The sequence below is a fragment of the Diadema setosum genome, chromosome 5 (assembly GCF_964275005.1).
Source record: "Diadema setosum chromosome 5, eeDiaSeto1, whole genome shotgun sequence".
NCBI lineage: Eukaryota > Metazoa > Echinodermata > Echinoidea > Diadematoida > Diadematidae > Diadema > Diadema setosum.
This window is the reverse complement of record NC_092689.1, coordinates 6,479,775-6,499,672: the sequence shown is the minus strand read 5'-3', so window position 1 is coordinate 6,499,672 and position 19,898 is coordinate 6,479,775. Positions and strand designations below refer to the sequence as shown.

The window sequence follows — 19,898 nt, the reverse complement described above, 5'->3', positions numbered from 1 at the left end:
CTTCATATATCCTTGTTATCTTGTCTCACGGGATACAAAATAGATATGAATAACGCATCCTTATAGGATCAACACATTGACTACTGCCTTAACATCACTTGCATTCATTTTCATTCGAACTGACCCACAGGCTGAATTAAAAGTTGGTTGTATTCCTCTTGTAACCCTACAGGCTAGCCGTTATGGGTGTATCTCCATTTCAGACTCCAGCTACTTCAACACCACAAACAACATCAATCATACTTACAGAAGGTCACGCTGAATACATAAAGAGCTGTCATCACGTATGCATATCATGTACAAATTGTATGTGACAGTAATAAAGCTACAAGTGAAACTCGTAGAAGATTGCAGCCATATTATGCACACTGTATTGGGTGATATTCCCTCAACCAATCTAACCTATTGTGTTCCCCACCTACACACATAGTTATGATTCACCTTCTCTATAGCTGTCCCTCAAAACCCATCCAGGCATTTACAATGTAGACATATTTAGCTTTTTTACCCCCCCCCCCCCCATCCGAATCGTGAATAAATGGAAAAAATCTAGATTTACTGTGGAGAGACAGGCACCAGCATTTCCACTGAAACATGATCTGCAAAGATCTCTGTCATTGTATCAGTTTGTCTGATTATCTTACAACATTTGTAAGAAAGCATTGATGAGATGTAGGAAATCTTTGGTCATGAAAGGTTTCTGAGGCAAAAACAAACTGATTATATGCAATGTGTTTAAGTGCTCGTTGTCCTGTATTTCTAAGGTCTCCTCAACTCTGGCACATTTGCTTGACTGTACAAAAGTCAACACCAACAACAACCTGAACCCACAGGAATTATTGTTCTGTTCATACCACAACATGTATAATGTATCTTTTCTTTCTGAGAAAGGGACAGCACAAACATAAACTTGAATGAAACAATATCTAAGGATATAATTTGCAACCACAAAATATGGTAGAAATGCATTTGATATACACACAAGCGGGTAACACCTTTGTATTACTTCACCAATATGTACACAGGAGTCTCCATGTTTCTGACATCTCTCTCAAATCCCTCATTTTATTTCTTCCCCAATTGTAACATCTGGGTAAAATAAGGTCAATTTTTTTTCATTGTTTGATACATATTTGACACCTGATCAAGGTTGGTCGCCTCATGGGCAGTCGTTGCAATGGTTCTCACGGTTCATTCTGACAGGTCTGTATGTTTATCAATAACCCAAACTCCTTTTAAGGCCAGTGATGTGTACTTTTCAGAGCAAATGGTAGTGATACCAGTATACTATGTACATTGTACATGTATTTCCTTTGCGCAACAAACTTTTCAATTATTTCAGTGTTATTTCTTTTTTGTGTGTGTTGCGTGTGTGTGTGTGTGTGTGTGTGTGTGTGTTTTACTTAGTTCACCCTCATTTCAGTTTGACTCCTTTTTGGGGTGCTACCGTACTGTGCATGATGGATTCCATCGCTATAAAAACAAGTTTGACTACACTAGTACACTGCAAGTTTTTTCAAGCATGACTTCACCCAGCAAACAGCCACTGAACCTGTTAGCCATATCATCAGGTTATGTGCTACAGTGTACAATGGTAGCAGAAAGGTGTGTGAGAATAATATGCCAGGTTACAGTTTGAAAGCAAAGGATTGAAGCACAGCCCAGAAGCAGTCCTTTTCTTCGCCTCCCCATTCTTTGTGTGTGTGTGCGTGTGTGTGTGTCTAACGTACTGGTTCGGTCTGCAGTTAAAAAAACAACAACAAACAAACAAAAACAGCCCAAAGGACAATACACCTTGACCCCTTTCACTATGGGTGGGCCACACGTACAAACAATCTCACAGTATCACAGTACACGGAAAGACGATCTGGTAATCATTAACTCTGTCCCCTGAACCCGGCTATTTTGTTTGAAAGAAATCTTCTTACATTTCATCTTTTGTGGTACACATGCATACTGTACATGTTCAGACAGCAATGTGCATGTGCATGTGCACATGCACACATATTCACAGCAACAACATAAACAAATAAAATGCACACACATTCACAGCAACAACATAAACACCATAAATACAATAATACTTCCTATTCTCATGCTACAATGGAAGTTTTGGAGCTGCCAAACATTTCCCCTCCAAAAATACAAAGTAGGGTGTAGTCTGTGATATAGGTGCAGTCTGCTTAAACTTGGATTGACAAGTGTGCTATTACCTATTCACTTTAATTTCTTTTTCTTTCCTAAATAAACCTTTTACTAATTTCTATGCATGATTACGAGCTGATAAAACGACAAACACTACTACGACTATACAGAAGTATTTAAAATGCACAAGTTCAAGGCACAGTATACAGGTTGTGCTTTACAGAATATAATCATAATCAGTTTATCCATCAAAACCTGGAGTAATTTTGTCCTTCTAAAATTGGCAATTCTGAAGTTTACTGCATATTTGACCTTGAATAGAGATTAATGAAAAACCAGAGATTTTCGCTTGCTTGAAACTTTCATGAATTTTTACAAAAAGCCGAGATTTGCAGAAGTACATGTACACGTGACTGCACTAGTACCTGTCTACACAATGCATTGAATGCCAGTGGCTATTTGCGAAAGTTTCATGCCATGAATATTTCTGGGTCTACAGTATACAAAAATGGTTGATTCATTGAATTTCAAAAAATAAATATAAAAAGCAGAACGAAATTCACAAGATATGCTAACTTCACAGAGAAACAGGAGCTTTTATTTTTTTAAATGTACATGCTGCTAATTCAGGAATTAGTTATGAATTTAGCAGCTTAGAGGCTATTGAAAAAAGATTACATATCAACATAAAAGGGTTCAAAAGAATTGTTTGCTCGACAATATGAAACACTAACAATGAGCAATAAAAAAAAGGACAAAAAGATCAAGGACCAAACCCTAAAAATTCGGTGTTGACGACTCGATGGATTTAAACAAAGACCATACAGCATTAGGACATGGCATGTGATTTTGCTTATATCGCTATCATGACTTCAATACTCCAGCCATTTGATCAGGCCTACCGTACCTTCAGGCATGTTTTCTGTTTGATTACCTGGTATTCTGTGTCAACTTTGCACTGAATGTCTAGCTAATCAGCTAAAGTTTCTATGCATGATAAGCAGATGACAATGGGTCTAGAACACTGACTGAAGGCGACAGCCATCAATCTTTGGCTTAGGACAATTGGATGAATCACATTGATACCATAGAAACATAATATGGTCTTATCAACAAGATTTGACATACTGGGTAGTGTACAACTTGCATACTAACTAGTATGATTCCAAGGTATCCAAAAAAATCTCAACCAAATGAAATAAAATAAAACAACGCAAAAACAATACCCTCCACGCAAATGCAAACAAACTTCAGGGCCCTGTTTCATAAAGCTGTTCGTAAAGTTACGAACAACTTACAAGCGACTAGTGATCAGATCTTGTGCTGAATTATTGAAATTCTGATAGGTATAGCACATCAGAACTGATCACCAGTCGCTCGTAAGTTGTTCGTAACTTCACGAACAGCTTTATGAAACAGGGCCCAGGACTTTGCCAGCCCTATTACCTGTTTGTCATATTATGCAGAAATCATGAGCAGGAATTCAATCAGTCCTCTTTGACTTGTCTCTATTAGAAAATGGGTAATTTAGCTGCAATATGTGCAGGGATGCCAACCTTGTAAACAACATCGCAATATTCTAATGGCTGAAAAGCATTTTGTTTTTCCGCAAAAAAAAACCCCAACACACAGTATTTTACCTTTCCTGCACTACGCATGTGTAGTAAATGTTCAAGTTAGACATTTTACCATAAAATGTGAAATTTGCTGATTTATTTCTTTGTCATCCGCTTGGCAAGAATGTGTACAGTGAATTGTGATTCTGGCGTGAGGATAAGAGTGAAATAGGTTGATCATTCCATTACAAAATCATGTGATTTTACACCGCGCTAAAAGACAACATGTTTGGAGAGGGGTATATTTGAGGTCTATTTTCCAAAAATCGGAGTGAATAATTTTCATAATTTTGCCGAATTTGTAATTTTCAGGACTTTGTGAAAAACTAGTGCTGTTTTTGGCCGATATTTCATCCTTTCAGTATGGAATTCAGAGCCACGAAAAAAAGAAAGAAAAGTCCAGAGATACGATCCACTCTCCTACAGACAACACTAGGTTGAAAGTGAACATAAAATCATACACGTATATTGTATAACAAGCATCAACTCTCCTTTCGAGCAATACAAGCTCGTAGAAGCAACACACTGCTCACCTTTCCACCTGCATCTTCTGACTCTCGATCTCTGGGTTGAGTTCCGTGTTCGAATTTTCATCAATGGGTGCCGGAACAGCCTGCTCCATTCTCTCTCTGCAATGTGTGAGAGCATAGGGTCACATCAAAGACTCCTGTTCAGGATTATGCTACTGAATAAATGAAATGTTTGGGCAGATGATGATGTTCTGTTTGGAGGGGGGGGGGGTGCTATTTTAATTCCGGGTAGTACCTAGGAATGTGGATGCAGACGGATAGCGGTGGGAAGATGACCAGAGGGACAGACAGATTTGAAGTTAGATGTAGATAAAGAAACATATACATAAGTACAACTGTACCATAGTACAACTGTACCATAGTAGATGGCTGAATTAGATAGATAAATACATGCAAACATGAGTGGATGCTTTTGATAAGATGACAGATAACTCAACATAGATGTGGACTGATTGACAAATGCCAAAGTACTACTTGATAGTCTTCCAAACATAAGCAACTTAAGTGCCAAGATGGAAGGTGGAATGCACAAGCTGAATACACAGTAATCTATCCATTTCTACATCTGCAGAAATATCACCATGCTGCTGACAGGAAGATGTCTGCTATGTTGTGAGCTATACAAGCTTGCATTCTGCTCCAATGTCCTTTTTTTGATTGATGATTTCTTTCTTTTATCATGCTCTCAATGATGTAACAAGCAATCAAAAGTTTCCTTGCAGCCCATTTTGCCTATGGTCCCCATGGTGGACCCTGTGTGTGGACATTATAGAATCATGTAGGCATTGGGTACAGATATCTGCAAAATGCCCAGTGATCTACAACAGGACGAGCATTCATGCATGAGAGTACCCCAACTGCATTTTTTTATATCTTACATACCGGTGTGGAACGATGGGCTTGAACGACACTGTCTCTATGTCGGTGGGTGTTGCTGGTTGCGTAGATTCTGTTTTGCCGAAGGGAAGTGGAGACAGGCTGACTGGTGAGGAGAGGGCGGAAACGAACGACGGCGAGTCTGCACTGATGTCGGAGTCCCAATCTTCCGACAAGACACGGTTGGGCAAGATGGAGGGCAACAGGTAGTTTGATGACGGCAATGTCAAGGCAGATGGGACTCTGCCCTTTGTCTGGTGGTCGCTTGGGGGTGGTGGGACGGGGATGCTGACGTCGGAGGCAATACGAAGGGATTTGGCGCTAGACTGGGGCAAGGTCTGAGTTGCAATGCACGCCGTGTTCTGCTTGGCGACGAGGTCCCGTGAGCTGAGTTCAGTCTGTGAGGTAGTGTTCTGCTGTATTGCAGGTGGCTGCTCTTCACTCTTTGTCTGCGATTGTGCGTTCTTCAGGACAACTAGTGCCAGGACCCCTTGGCTGACAGTTGGTATGGCCTGACACTGTACCTCTCTACACATGGAGGGGGGTTTCTCCCGTGAAAGTTCAACAGAGTCTGGTACTGTTTGAGTCCCCAATGATTCAGAGATGACTGCTACAGACTCAGTTTGGAGTGCAACATGACAAGATGACAGCAAAGCTGACTCTGCACAAGAGGTTTCCTTCTCTGAAACACTGATGGTGTCGGTCTGAATACCTATTGCATGTGAAATGCTAGTGTCTGAAGGGGAGTCACATCCTATATCTCCATGAGAACTATCTACTGTATTTATGTCTCCATCGTACAGTTTTCGGGGAAAGTCGTTGTGGTCAACACCCACATGGATTTCCTGCACAAGCTGGCCTTGGTGATATTTGCAATGAGGGCAGAATGTCAGAAACTGTGGTGGGAGACTTGGGGACGTACCAAAAGGAAGCGGCCGGTCAGCTTTCTGGAAGACGTCAAGGGCTAAGGCATCTACCGAACAGCACAAAGAAAACATGCGATACATTCTCAGAAGTTTCATGGACAAAGTCAATGACTAAAGAGCCTTTCATTGAAAGGCCACATCTTGCCAGCCATAAAATTGGATAAGCAGCTAAGAAACAAACATTTTCAATTAAACACTCACTTCTGGTGTCAGAGTTAATTTCAATATAGCTCACAGTTCTCGTTCAAAGAAAGAACAGAAAACTTTTGCAAAGAATTACAATTTCATGAGAAACTAAATACCAAAGATAATATATTCAACAAATCATTTCACGGAAAGTAAAAAAATAAAATGATCTGGTCAATTTGGATTCATTAACAATCCCTATTGCAAGCAACATGAAGCCACCAACTGTCAATCTACAATTAATTGCACTCAATTTCTTAAAGATTGAAGTGTATTTCTTGAAGCTATCATTTGCCCTTGAAACACTTTAACTCCTGAAAATTGTGAATTACCTTATTTACATTATTCATTCCTCTCTACAGCTACCTACAGTTACGTGTATGTATTCACATTCATGTCTAGTTGTATAGCTAAATTCATATTCATATCTGTAATGATACATCAATCGATCTCTTAATTTATGCATAATCCCACTTAAGACAAGAGAAGGTTTGCAGTTCTCTGATTATGTACTCATATCAGTGATCACTACAAGGTGTATGCCAACTCACCAATTATTGCTGAGAGGTGTTGAGGAGGGGAATGTGTCAGAAGGCGCTGTCCATTCTTGACTGGAACCAGTCCTTGTGTCAGACTCGTGGCTGTCCTGTAGCCAGAGTCCAGAGTTGGCACGACAAGGTCCACATCGTCAAAGCTCTGCTCAAATACCTCCCCCTGCAGAGACACAAACGGAGAACCAATGTCAAAGTGAGTGCTAAATGGGTCAAATCAGGTACTATAATCTACTAGCTGCAGCATAAAAAAAAACATTGGCATCATGAAGAAATTAAACACAGAGCTTCTTCTTCTTTTCTTTCTTTCTTTTTTTTTTTTTTGAATTTCATACTGACTGATGTCCATAAACAGAGGTTCTGTAGGGATAAAGAGAAGGGAAAAGTGTGAAATTGATAAAGAGAATTTGCTAAATCCCACCCATGTCGGCACATGGCTAATAATATCTCCACATCTCAATATGAAAGAAGGCACAAAGGTGATATCTCTCTCTTCAGATATGCTGCAGATTAGTGTTGATTGCCAGTCATAGGGGTGTCTATACCAAACTGAAAGAATTTGAAGTGCCATCCAAACTACCTACCTTCAAAATGACCAGTTCAAATAAGAGTGAGTTAGAAATCATCATGGTAGCAGTTTCATCAAAATTGAACATGACTTATGAAAGTTATGGCATTTCAAACTTTCTTCACTGATAGCACTAGGCCACCCTCCTGCAGAACATGGTGCAGAATTACACTTTAATGTCGATGGCACTAGGCCACCTTCCAGCAGAACATGGTGCAGAATTGCACTTTAATGCTGATATACTAGCACCAGGCCACCCTGCGGCAACTTCCTGACTTTTGTCAGTACGATGCACCCAGTAGATCATACATCCCTGCTATCTGTAATCGGGGTGAAGCTTCTATACCACTATCACTATTAATGTGTATTCCGTACTTCAGACAAGCATCAACTGTAGGAGAGTTGGGAGACCCACAATTCCAATCTGCATTTTATGTACATGCAGATAGAGTTTCTTGGACTTGAATAATAGGTGTACTATTGTATAGGCTGTTATTTTCGTGAGGGTTTGATTTTTGCGAATTTCGTGAATCACAGCTGAACCAGGCATTTCCAAGGTAAAAGAGACCATTTCAGGGATGTCAGCTTATTTTCTGTTTCTAATGTGCATTATCCCCAATACAATATGATCTTTGAGAACACTTACGTGTAAATGAGAGATAACTTTGCCCCCAAAATGCTTCAAACAAGTAATTTTAGAATTTATGCCAAAATGAAATTTTTTGTGTGAACGTACGTTACGCTGGACTGACATCATGACGGTCAAATAATAAATGCTCATTGAAAATTTGTTGTTTTGCAACTAATGGCTTTATAATGAATAGAAAAGATAATAACAGCCCTTAAACTATTGAACACTGTGTTTTATACCATTTCTACACTTAGTGGTGAACGTTGTACACATACGTTACGTGGACTGACAAAACTGTCACATTTTTGTCAGTCCACGTAAAGTACGTTCACCACTAAGTCTACACATGGTATAAAACACAGTGTTCAATAGATTTTGAGGGCTGTTATTATCTTTTCTATTCAATATAAAGCCATTCAGTTGCAAAACAACAAATTTCCAATGATCATTTATTATTTGCCATTCGTATTTTAGTACGAAGATGTCAGTCCAGCGCAATATACACGTACATGTACGTTAACCCCAAAATTGTCATTTTGGCATAAATTCCAACATTTCGCTTGTTTGAAGCAGTTTTGGGGCAAAGTTATCTCTCATTAAAGAGTTCTCAAACATTGTATTTTGGGGTAATGCACATTGGAAACAGAAAATAAAGCGACATCCCTGAAATGTATTACATGTATATGGGTACATTTCAGGGATGTCAGGTTGTTGTCAGGATGTCATGTTTGCTTGCCATATGTTGATGTCTTGATTCCTTGTAATTAAAAGCACGGGGAACTTTTCTTACGCAGCCGAGCGCGAAAAATTAGTCACTCAAAAATATCCACTTTTACAGTACTTGGAATTTCCCACAAAACATCAAAATATCTTCACTGAAATTACAAAAGGATTTTTCATATGTGGTATTACTTCTCTAATCCTGAGATGTTCTTCTGTTTTACCAGATAGTGATATTACATATTGTATTTGAAACCACCTCTCAGTTCTTTTTCTGGTCAACTGGATCTTTAATGAAACTTTCGGAGTTGTGTCACTTTACTTAAGTTACAGTAACTTGAATATCAGGTGGGAGTTCCCTTTCTATGCCCCTGCAGAAAATGATGTTGCTGTTTTGTACACCGACATATACAAATTTGTTTGCATAAATCAGTATAAACATGATATTTGATATATTAACAGCATTTGCAAATCAAGATCATCTTAATAGTTTTGCTGATGTCAGTCAAAATATTAGTGTTATTTCAAAATCTTACACTGCAAACAAACTTACTCCCACATACAATATATGCCATACAAGTAGGCGTATTTACATGTACCCAGAGAGGTCAAAAAATAGTATCTTACTGTATACTTAGGTTCGCCTTCCTTGTTTTCATTTCCAGTATTGCAGTCCAGTTTATGTACTGTACATGTACAGGGAACTGAACATGTACATGACTGTACAAATAAGTATGTGTGCAATTTTTTACCAGGACTTACAAAGGGGAAAACGCACAAATATACACATGTATTGTATTTAAAGGACTGCAAACATAAATGTGAAGATTTGCAAAGTAAAGCAAGTTGAATCAACCTCACATCTGAATTGAGATTAATACAATTTACTTTAACAAAGTATGTTAGGGTCAATATTTTTTTGCCATACACATACATGTATCACTTACTGTATGTGTACATACAATACTGTATAATTAATGTACAGTAGTTCACCAAAACAATCAATTATCATCTGAAGGCATTCCTCAATCTTCAAGTTCATAGAAACATTTTAACATGAAAATTATATATGTACAGTATAGATTTATTTTCTTAATTTTGTTTTAAAATCTTTGGATTGATAGTGCATACGCAGGTGATTGTGCTGCTGCTGCCATCTAGCAGCAGGTTATTACAATTGCACCGTCTGGTACAATAACTAGAAAAGGGGGGGGGGGGGAGAAACAGGTTTACAAGGCTTACAAGGCTGTTTATAAATTGAATGATTGGTGCCCTGGTGACATACTTTTGTGAAAGTCTTGAAACCGAGACGGCGAGACGGTATCAGATATCATCATGAAAATGAGTGAGAATATGAAATTCTACAATGGCATGGTTAAATGTACAAACAATGGTAAATACAGCACAATACCATACAATTGTATGTATATCACTGAAGACTCCAAAAGCTATGTCATGCATATGTACCTCACACAATGTTGCAACAGTAGGCTACTACAAACCCACACGCATTACCTTCTTAACTGATGGGGCAAATAAAACCCACTGTTGGGCAAGCAGAATGAATGGACACCTGCCTAATTAGAGCATGGGGCCCTTGCCCTCATGTGCAACAGGGCAAAAGGAAGTGTCTCTGTTAAAATATCGATCTGGGCCTTGGCGGTCAGTTGCTCATTTACTTACCATCTACAGAAGCAAACACTTATCGTCAAAGTTTTCCTTCTCTACATAGTACACCGTAGTCCTACACTGTACTTTTTGGACAATTTGTACACACTTGACAATGACATTGTGCTACAGAACCTGTACTCACAAGTAAGCTGCATGATACACACCTGTTGTTCACACAAACTTCACCTCCTGTCACGAACCATTGGGTGGGTTATCCATTCATTACAAACTCCTCGCCATATTCCAAAAAAATGCAGAGAACTTGGCAAGCACAGAGTGTGCATACTCTTCACAAAAACTTCCAAAAAGTTCCGCAGAGCAATTCAGGCCAGGCTGCACATCCTGATAGATACCAGAGCGTGACTGAATGAACAACTGGGTGATATGAGCAATGCTGGAACAGATCAGCTATACCACTGACAGGTTATACCCTGGTCTGCACTGCAGGAAGCCAACAGACTTGTGCCAGAAGGTTTTTGGTCCCAGCTTCACCTCTCTCTTCCTCTCTCTCCCTCTCCTTCTGTGAGAGAGGTGTGCCCAAATTGCCTAGCACAATGCACAAGGGCTCATCACAAATGTTGAGCACAATTTGCACAAATCCAAATCTAGGATATCATTCACACTAGTGACCTTGTGTGTACAGTGCATGTCTCCCTGTGCTTGCCAGCCCTTCTTCTTTCCCTCCTGAATGGATCCAGAGATACAGAGCAATTGATCAGATGAGGCCTGCGTTATCAGCTACATAGACTGCTGTGTGGTTTTAACGGGATTTGAACAGTTCCAGGAAGAAGGGCTACGTACATAGCTGATTGTCTACCCTGCCACGGTCTGGTGCACCGGGAACAATAGGTACCAAGGCGCAATGGGTGTACCCTGAACACCTCATAAACCAGAAAGAAAGAGAGATTCATTAAATTGCAGATCCTCCACAAGCACTGCAATATCACTGTTTATAAGACTATATGTATAAGGACACATTCAATGTTCAGTAAAAGACAACCACTGACAAAAAAAAAAGTCATACTGTTTTGTTTTTTTCATTCAGCAAACATAAACCAGACAATTTTTAATACATGTATATAGCTCTCTACACAAAATAATTCTTGTCAGTCATTAAGGAAGAAGCTTTCTTACATATCATGTAAAATGTTAAGTTTTAAGTTCTGTCCATACCAGCTCTTGTCCCTAAAAATAGGAATGAATTATGGCTCCCTATACAGAGAAGAAATCCTAGTAATTATAGTGAAAAGCATTACAGACTGATGCATAAACTGTATACATGGATATTAAATCTTTGACTTTTTGCAATATAAAAACACAAGATATTTCAGATTTCTTACAATATTGATGATCACTTAAAAACATAATCATACAGACATATGAGTGCTATTAAATGTCTGCCCATCCCCTTAACCTGTTGAGGACGAGTCCCAAGTATACTCTGGCAAGTGTCTATGAGATATGCATGTTGTAGCAAAATGAGTCTGTCGTCAATGGGTTAATCTGCCACCATACAGTGTACCTTCAAATCCCATAACACAGAGTTTTTGTTCAAAGCGTGGAAATGGTCTGCCAGATCTTTCCAAATTACCAAAGCCTCTACATGCTGATTAGGCAAAACTCATCCACTTTGTTTACTTAAATCTGAAAGAAATAACATCCCATATGAAAACATCCAGCATGAAATTTCAGCCCAAACTAAACTTGCATTCATCAGAGAAAAACACAAATATCGCTTTCATTGCCGTCTGTCTTCCTGCTTCCTGGACCTTTGAATGTATCTTTCAAGGCCTGTCATATGAGAGAACTTTATTGGCAAATGCATTCCTGTTAGGAGGTCATACAAAATGTGACTTTATTTCATCTCCAATGTTAAAACAATGAGATAATTTGTGTTCGACATGTTCAATGTGTTTTGCTAACGTAAGGAAGGCCTGTTAGTTGAAAGAAATAGAATGAGAGAAAAAGAAAGAGAATATAGGCCTACTAAGGAAATGCCAACAAATAAACAAACATGTACAATGTAGCTCTAGAAAATTGCTTGAGGTACAATTTATGTTCCAATATAGACAGATGTCAGAAATTTATAGTCCACCAGAGCATTCTGGTAACTAAACTGCTGTAGTCACAATAATTTTCCAACCTGATTCGGAGGTTACCATAATTTGTTTATCTTTTGCTATGAAATGCTTTGCAGTCTTCCTGGATACAACATTATTTCTATTGTGGTTCTTTCAAAGAACTCTGCAGCAGAAGAAGTCCTGACCTGACTTGAAGAACAAGTGTTGAATCATGACACAGGTATCTGATTAGGCAAAATGATGACCACTATTCAGTGCCTACCACACACTGTCCCAACTTCTCATTGGTCAGTAGCATTCACAATGGTGTAGTCTTTCAACGTGACCGCAATCAAAGAGGTAGGGGATGCATGACTTGGTGTATTGAATTCAAACTGGATCTGGGATTATAGCGGATTAGTTGGTGGGGGGGGGGGCCCTTTCAGGACATACAATACAGTGTATCAGCATCTGACATGAATGGGCTTTACAATTACATGCTGTTGACCTTAAAGGAAAATTAGCTGAGGCCTGTAGTAAGATTAAAAATGCAACACTAATTGCCAATACACATCATTGATCTTTGAAAGCTGAGTACAAAGCGCTAGGACTTAACAAGGGAGGAGAAGGAGAGAGGGAGAGAACAATACATGGATAGAGATAGATAGATAGAATAACAGATAGAGAGGGGAAGATAGATAGAAAGAAGGGAGAGACAGCAAATAAAAGATTATAGGCAAGAAAAAAGATGGAGAGAGACACATTGATTGCTATGTATGTGCAGGGAGGTCACCTTCCTGGTCTGTGCCTACTGGTAAGGGCCACTGCCATGATTTCATGACATCCTTACAAAATGTCATGTTTTACTTTCAGCCTTTAAAAGACATTTAATTGCCCTGCTACAACAAGCAAGCTATGGTCTCCATTATGCCAAAAACCGTGATGACAAGATAAAGGTACAAAATCAAATCAATTCATCTGGACTTAATGTTTTAATTCCGAGAACGGTTTCACATCCGATCCTGGATGTTTCATCAGCTCATTTGATTTGTCTGAAGTGTCCAGGATCGGACATGAAACCGTTCTCAGAATTAAAACAGTAAGTCCAGATGAATTGATTTAATTTTGTACCTTTGTTGATCGGTACCTGGATGAATCACAACTTACACCATGTGATGACACGACTAACAGAACGCGGAGCAGCATCGACTTCCAATCGCCATCCATGCATATGGCAATGTCAAACAAATACAATCAAGGAAGTTTCATTAAGATTGAGGATAAAATGAGGAAGCTATGAGAGTTTACAGCTTCACATGTCCTCGCATACCAGTGAGTAATGTGAGTTATCACACAGATGAGACAATGAAGTCTCCCACTTACAATGTACATGTACCTACACACATACACACACATACACACACACACACATATACACACATACATCCAGTGTATCTTTACTAAAAAATTTCCTGTCTTATTTCTGTGACTTTTCTACCAGTCTGTTTGCTTGGTATGGTGAAAAGTCATCATGAAGGTGGAATGGCATTGCACTTTTAGCTGTGTTCAAATCTCTGAGGTTCCCTTTATTAGGCGTGTCTTCATCAGCCCGAAGTTTCAAAATAGCGCGCTATCTTGCGGTCACCAAACTAGTCCGATGTCAAGATAGCGTGCTATCTGTGTAGTGAAGACGCAAATAGCGCGCTATTTGATTGGGAAAATTTCCTCCGAAATCTTGGTCTAGTTCGTGAACTAGAGCGCTAATTCGTGAAATAGCGCGCTATTTTGGGTGCGTCTCCATCAGCCCTAAATTTTCTCGATCCCTCCACGCTTCTGGTTAGCCAGCTGGCTATTGAAAGCGCATGTACAAGCTAGTGATTGTGTATAGTGCATACACTCACGGCGTATTCAAGGATCACATGTGTGTACTAGGCCTACTGTTGTTGACATCTTTAAAACCAGGGAGGTGATTCCGTGCATGCTAGCTGTTTTTTGTAAACTTCTTCTTCTGGTCCACTCTACCTTAGCTAAAGATTCTTGCAGATTGTGTGTATTTTGGATTTGCTTAAACATTGCAATTCGTTCATTTCATGTAAGATGTGTCACTGGACAGAAGAGTAGCGTTATCAATATCCCTTTGGAGAGAATTTGCTGTACTGCTCACCTCCCTGGTTGTAGTATAAGGTGTTGTAGGAGATTTTGAGCGGGAAATCCACTTTCGAACAGCGAGCTACGCAGAGTAATGATGCAAAGTGCGCATGCGTCAATTTTCGGACTAATTTCCCGAAGTAGGCTATTCGAGCTGATGAAGACGCACATTCGCTCTATCGGGCTATTTTCTAAGACCGCAAAATGTCCCGCTAGTTTGAACTTCGGGCTGATGAAGACACGCCTATTGAGAGTGAGCAAGTTGGATTATAGGCCTATAGGTATACTGGCTGGCACTTTTAGCAAGTGGCATCAATTACAAAACATGCTATCACATTTGCCTGGGAAGTTTGACACAACCAGAAAGTGCAGAGCTCCTTTTCCTGACTGCATCAAATATCCCTTGGTAGAAGAAAAGCTTGCCCCTTGCCCGATGAAAGTTCTCTCAGTGAATATTCACAAGAAAGTTTATTGTGGGAGAGACTATTCATGGAAGAATGCAAAGTGAGCACTTCTCGTCCAATAAACAAACAAATCATACGGAATATATACATAAATGCCCTTCGCAACCCAAATTTCACGCTCCAGTTGTTTCTTGACATTGTAACAGTAATACTGGGCATCCCAATTCCTATGTTTGCACATTAAGGGTGGCAACAAGTAACAACATACTCTACACAGTGTCATGGGAGCCACAGGAGCAGTTGCTTTGATGGCAATAATATTGGATGGATTTGAACTGGGACAACAGGAAATATTTGACCCTCTCTTCGCCCAAACAGTTTCTAGTATCCCGTAAAAAAATAAGACCATCTATAGCGATGACTTATCATCATCATTTATCAGTCCATCTGGAAATTCATTGAATTCTTTGTTGTTCAGAGATGCAAACAATTGAGCTTTTGGAGGCTGCCACATTTTTCAAATAGTAAGAAAAGTACATTGTATTCACATACACTGCAGTAGCCTTTGATGAAAAAGTATTTATTTTTAAATTCATCTATTAACTTTAGAAACACAATGTGGAAAGCTCTAATTGTAAAAAAAATACAAAGATTTCAAATGAAGTTTTCCTCAGACAAATGTCCTTGGAATTATGATGTTAACAATCACTATCATTGGACATCAAAGAAATTTTAGACTTTCAAATGTGCCCTGTGCTTGAAAGTATTATGTTTCAAGCTTCCTCCTGAATTTATTTTGTTCCATAGAGCCCTTTCAAGATATATACTTTAAAACAACAACAAAAAAGTTGTTTGTTATTACATGCATCATGTAGACTTGCCAAACATAATTTTCATTAGGGGGCCTACTTGGTGGACACCAAGCTCTTGCATTTTACATGATATGATATTGTGATAATCAAAGAAAAAAAAAAAAAGGAAGGCATCAGAAGATTTGTAACATGAGCATGTTTTTCTATCAGCACTTGTAATCAGACAACAATTGCACATTGGATAGTCTGAACATTTTTAGAATACCCATTCTCACAAATAATGTTTGCTTCATGTCTTGTTTCATGTCATGTTTTTTCTGTCCATTTAAGAGGGGAAAAATGGGTTTCACCTCACACATAATCGGAAACAGCTGGATATAAAAACCAGTTACAATTGTATTTCATAATTCACTGCAGGTACATGTTATTTGCAGTATAACATGATTAAATCATTACCATGGTACATGTATATCCTTGCTTTTGGGTCTTTAACCACAAACCTGATAATCTTGAATTTCTGTGACTTCACATTGTATTCAACTATATCTTGTAAGAGAAATGATAATTTCCTTTTTTTAAATTAACTTTTCCATCAAGTACTTTGAGTTTTTTTTTCCAACATTTTACATATGCTTCAAAAATGCAACGACATATCATACCTCACTGAATGGTACTGAACAGTTAAATGAAAGTAAGAGAGAGAGAGAGAGAGAGAGAGAAAAAAAAAAAAGAAGCACATTCAATTGCATGCAATTTTAAACCCATTTTTGTCTTAGTTTGTTTTGTTAGCAACTCTGGGAGCAATGTGTATCAAAAATTTATATATATCACATACACTCACATAAGAATTTCAAAACATGTACAGTTGTAGGGCCTATACTGCAGCACAGAAAATGGCCAAAGAAGAGATTTTGTTATTTCTAATTTGCCATTGACTCTGAAGGCATTCCATACCAACAGAAATTGACACCTTGGTATGTGGTCTGAGGAATTCAGCTGAGCCCATGACCTACAGCTGAAATTCATCACTTTGTATGAGGAAAACAACAATAACTAAACAGACTTGTTTGGTCCCATATATTCCCAGTATGCTGCACCCCTGACACCCTCCATACAATTCACACATCTATGCATGTGAACCTTACACATGTCCTTGTTTACAGATTGGGAATAATAATATATATTTTTTTAAAATCATATTGTTTGTGACATTTTTATATTTCATTTCATTCCTTTATTCAAGCACAGCACATATTTCAGTCCGGGAACTGTTCTTCCCCAGGTCCATGCGGATAAAATACAACACAACAATTTGAAGTTCATATTTGGTATTAGATCTAGAAAGCAGCTGTGACAGTTCTATAGTCATTAATATGTTGTGGAGAGGAAAGCTACTTGTATTTTTGTGGCACTATTATGTGTGTACCAGCAACAAAATTTTCAATCTCTCTCACATCATATTCAAACTTCACTCAGTGATGGATAGATCAGAGAAATCCAGTCTTCCCAGAAACAAAAAAGACAACTGATGAATCTGAATATATTCACAAACACAACCATGCTTTTGTGGAAGATATATCACGTTTCCCTGGTTATGTTCTCTTTTGGAACATGTAACCAAAAACCAATTGATACAAAAATATCAATTTGATGTTAAACTTTATAAATTTATTTTTTAGAACAAGTGAAAAAGACTAGTCAAATTCATCAAATACTCACAACCCCCTCCCCCAATTTATTGCAAGCATTATGAAGCCTGTCATAACCAAAGCCAAACTTCTCATTTTTGGTTACCTGCCCGGTAAAGATATGACATCATACAAAAAAACATGGCTCTCGTGGCATGGACACTTTGCGTATCTAAATGAGGGGAAATTTAATCATGTACTGCCAAGCCTTGATGTTATGACAATAAATGTGGGAGAAAAATATCATGGAAAAGCTGACAACAGATTCCACAGTAGAGGAAAGAGCCAACATTGTATAAGTGATGGTAACATAGAATCAGGCATAGACAACAGTGTGCACGAAAGAATACAAATTATTTTGTTTTTCAACTCATTTCTTGGACATACTTGTATAAATTTGTATTTTCTTTCTCTGTAGGTACATGTGGCTTAGTTGTCATATTTCATGTTTACCCTGTGGGAGTTGAGATCAATATGTTTGTTAATTTGAAAGCAGAAGAAAAAAATATATGACAACATTTTTACAGGTTCCTTGAATAAGTGTATACTGTTTTCAAACACAAAGTCTACACAGGGTCTTCAAAATTTCAATTATGTGCAGTTGAAATCTGGAAAACTTACCTCTTGACCCAACTCTTGATTGGCAAGCTGCAGGCTCCTCACAACATCTTCCAGGTCCCTGGCAGGCCCAGTGGTGGGGAAGTCAGGCTGCTCCCTCGCGTTCTGTGGCAAACCTGCTGCAGAACTTGGCTCAGCCTCATTCAACCCTGCCTCCTGAAAATTGTGAGGGAATACAGAAACAAAGAAATGAATTTAAACAATAATAGGAAAATGAATACAAGGATAAATTATTGAATATATAGATATATGTACACAGTACAGATGAATAAATTGACAGATTAAGACAAAAATAATACAATAATATGAAATACAAAGATTAATTTTTGAATAGTTTATGCCCAGCTGGGTGTTGTTTCTGAGGTATAAAATCTGCGGCAAAGACATTGCATCATGAACATGATTACCAAGATTTTCAAAAACGATGGATTGAACATATGACTCAAACATGACAACAACAAAAAATACACCATCTCCATTAGAGAAGAATGAAATACACCGTCTTCATTAGAGAAGCATGACAGGGCTCAACTTACCGTGCTGACTGATGCAGTGATGCAGTAATACATGGCGTGAGCCTATTATCTATCGATTCGTCCGACTGTCAAATCAGAGTCTGAGAGCCAGCCCAAAAGCCAGCAAGAGACCCAAAGCACATGTTGGTTCTTGCAAGTGTACAGGAGAGACCAGAGCAATCTACTCCCCAGCCTCAGCAGAGTCGCGTAAACCTACAAACTGCTTCCTCAATGAAATAATCTCTTTACCAGTGAAAGTGTCATTTCCTCCTCGAGTTCCCGACAGAGTGACATCCAACTGGTCCGAAGCACTTAGAAGAGCAGCAATGAACACTGTCAGACATGACCAGCAGCAGAAGAATCAAACTTTGTCTTTGGGTCACGGACACAGAAACAACTGCTCTCTTTTACAACAGGAACTGATCAATATCTAAGCACTTGGACGTAGCGCATCCATCCATTCTCAATGGTGTATGTTGAAGACCAGTATAATGTTAATGTCAATGGCACATAGATTTATAAGCTACTGTAACTGCAATATAAACACTGAGATTAGATCCTTAAACTTCTGCTTGCTTAGACCACTTTTTTAGGTCAGTTGACGATGAGTGACGGAAGCATCTCTGCAAAGTAAATCTCTCCACACCATGGGGGAAAAAAAGCAGCAACAATGACGTAAATGGATGCAAAAGTGGGCCCACACATTAGGCGTATAAATTTCAGTGGTAACAAAAAACAAGGCGATGAGCTAAAATCAATGTGCTTTCAGGCAGGACTCTGTATTCTCTTGGGTATTGCTGCTTTGGATAAAAATCAATGAAAAGTAACACATGTAGCACACGAACAACAAGTGCAACACGTTTCAATAGCTTTCTTTACCACACTCCACCAGGCAAAGATATGGCACCTAATGAGATCTGTCTGTAGCTCAGCCTTTCTGAATTTTTGTTTGATCACACACACTATAAAGTGCCATATTCCAACAACCAAGACTGAAAAAAAAATGAAAGAAATATAGGAAAAACAAGTAAAAATCCTCTGAGAAGAAATCCTCCACTGGCTCCAGGAAAAAAATGTCCAATCTTAGACATCACTCCCGATTGGTCAGTTTCCTTTAGGTGATCATGATCACACTACTATACGTCACACTCGAAAAACTGAATGTAGAGCTCATAAAAGATACATCACATGCCTACTAGTGATAACAGGTCAGGAGTTGAGCAGCAGTCAGTT

The 19,898-nt window shown here is 38.7% G+C and overlaps 2 protein-coding genes across 2 annotated transcripts in view; both read right to left on the bottom strand.

Moving 5' to 3' along the window:
• LOC140229034 (uncharacterized) overlaps positions 1–19,898 on the bottom strand; it is a 68,473-nt gene that overhangs the window by 27,730 nt on the left and 20,845 nt on the right. Inside the window, exons 2-5 of the mRNA XM_072309295.1 lie at positions 18,154–18,306; positions 6,831–6,993; positions 5,174–6,140; positions 4,295–4,390 (exon numbers count right to left, since the gene is read on the bottom strand). Coding sequence (XP_072165396.1) covers positions 4,295–4,390; positions 5,174–5,703 — 626 coding nt within the window. The 5' untranslated portion in view covers positions 5,704–6,140; positions 6,831–6,993; positions 18,154–18,306. The remainder of the gene's footprint in view (positions 1–4,294; positions 4,391–5,173; positions 6,141–6,830; positions 6,994–18,153; positions 18,307–19,898) is intronic.
• LOC140228455 (uncharacterized) overlaps positions 6,808–19,898 on the bottom strand; it is a 105,116-nt gene continuing 92,025 nt past the window's right edge. Inside the window, exons 20-21 of the mRNA XM_072308671.1 lie at positions 18,154–18,306; positions 6,808–6,993 (exon numbers count right to left, since the gene is read on the bottom strand). Coding sequence (XP_072164772.1) covers positions 6,808–6,993; positions 18,154–18,306 — 339 coding nt within the window. The remainder of the gene's footprint in view (positions 6,994–18,153; positions 18,307–19,898) is intronic.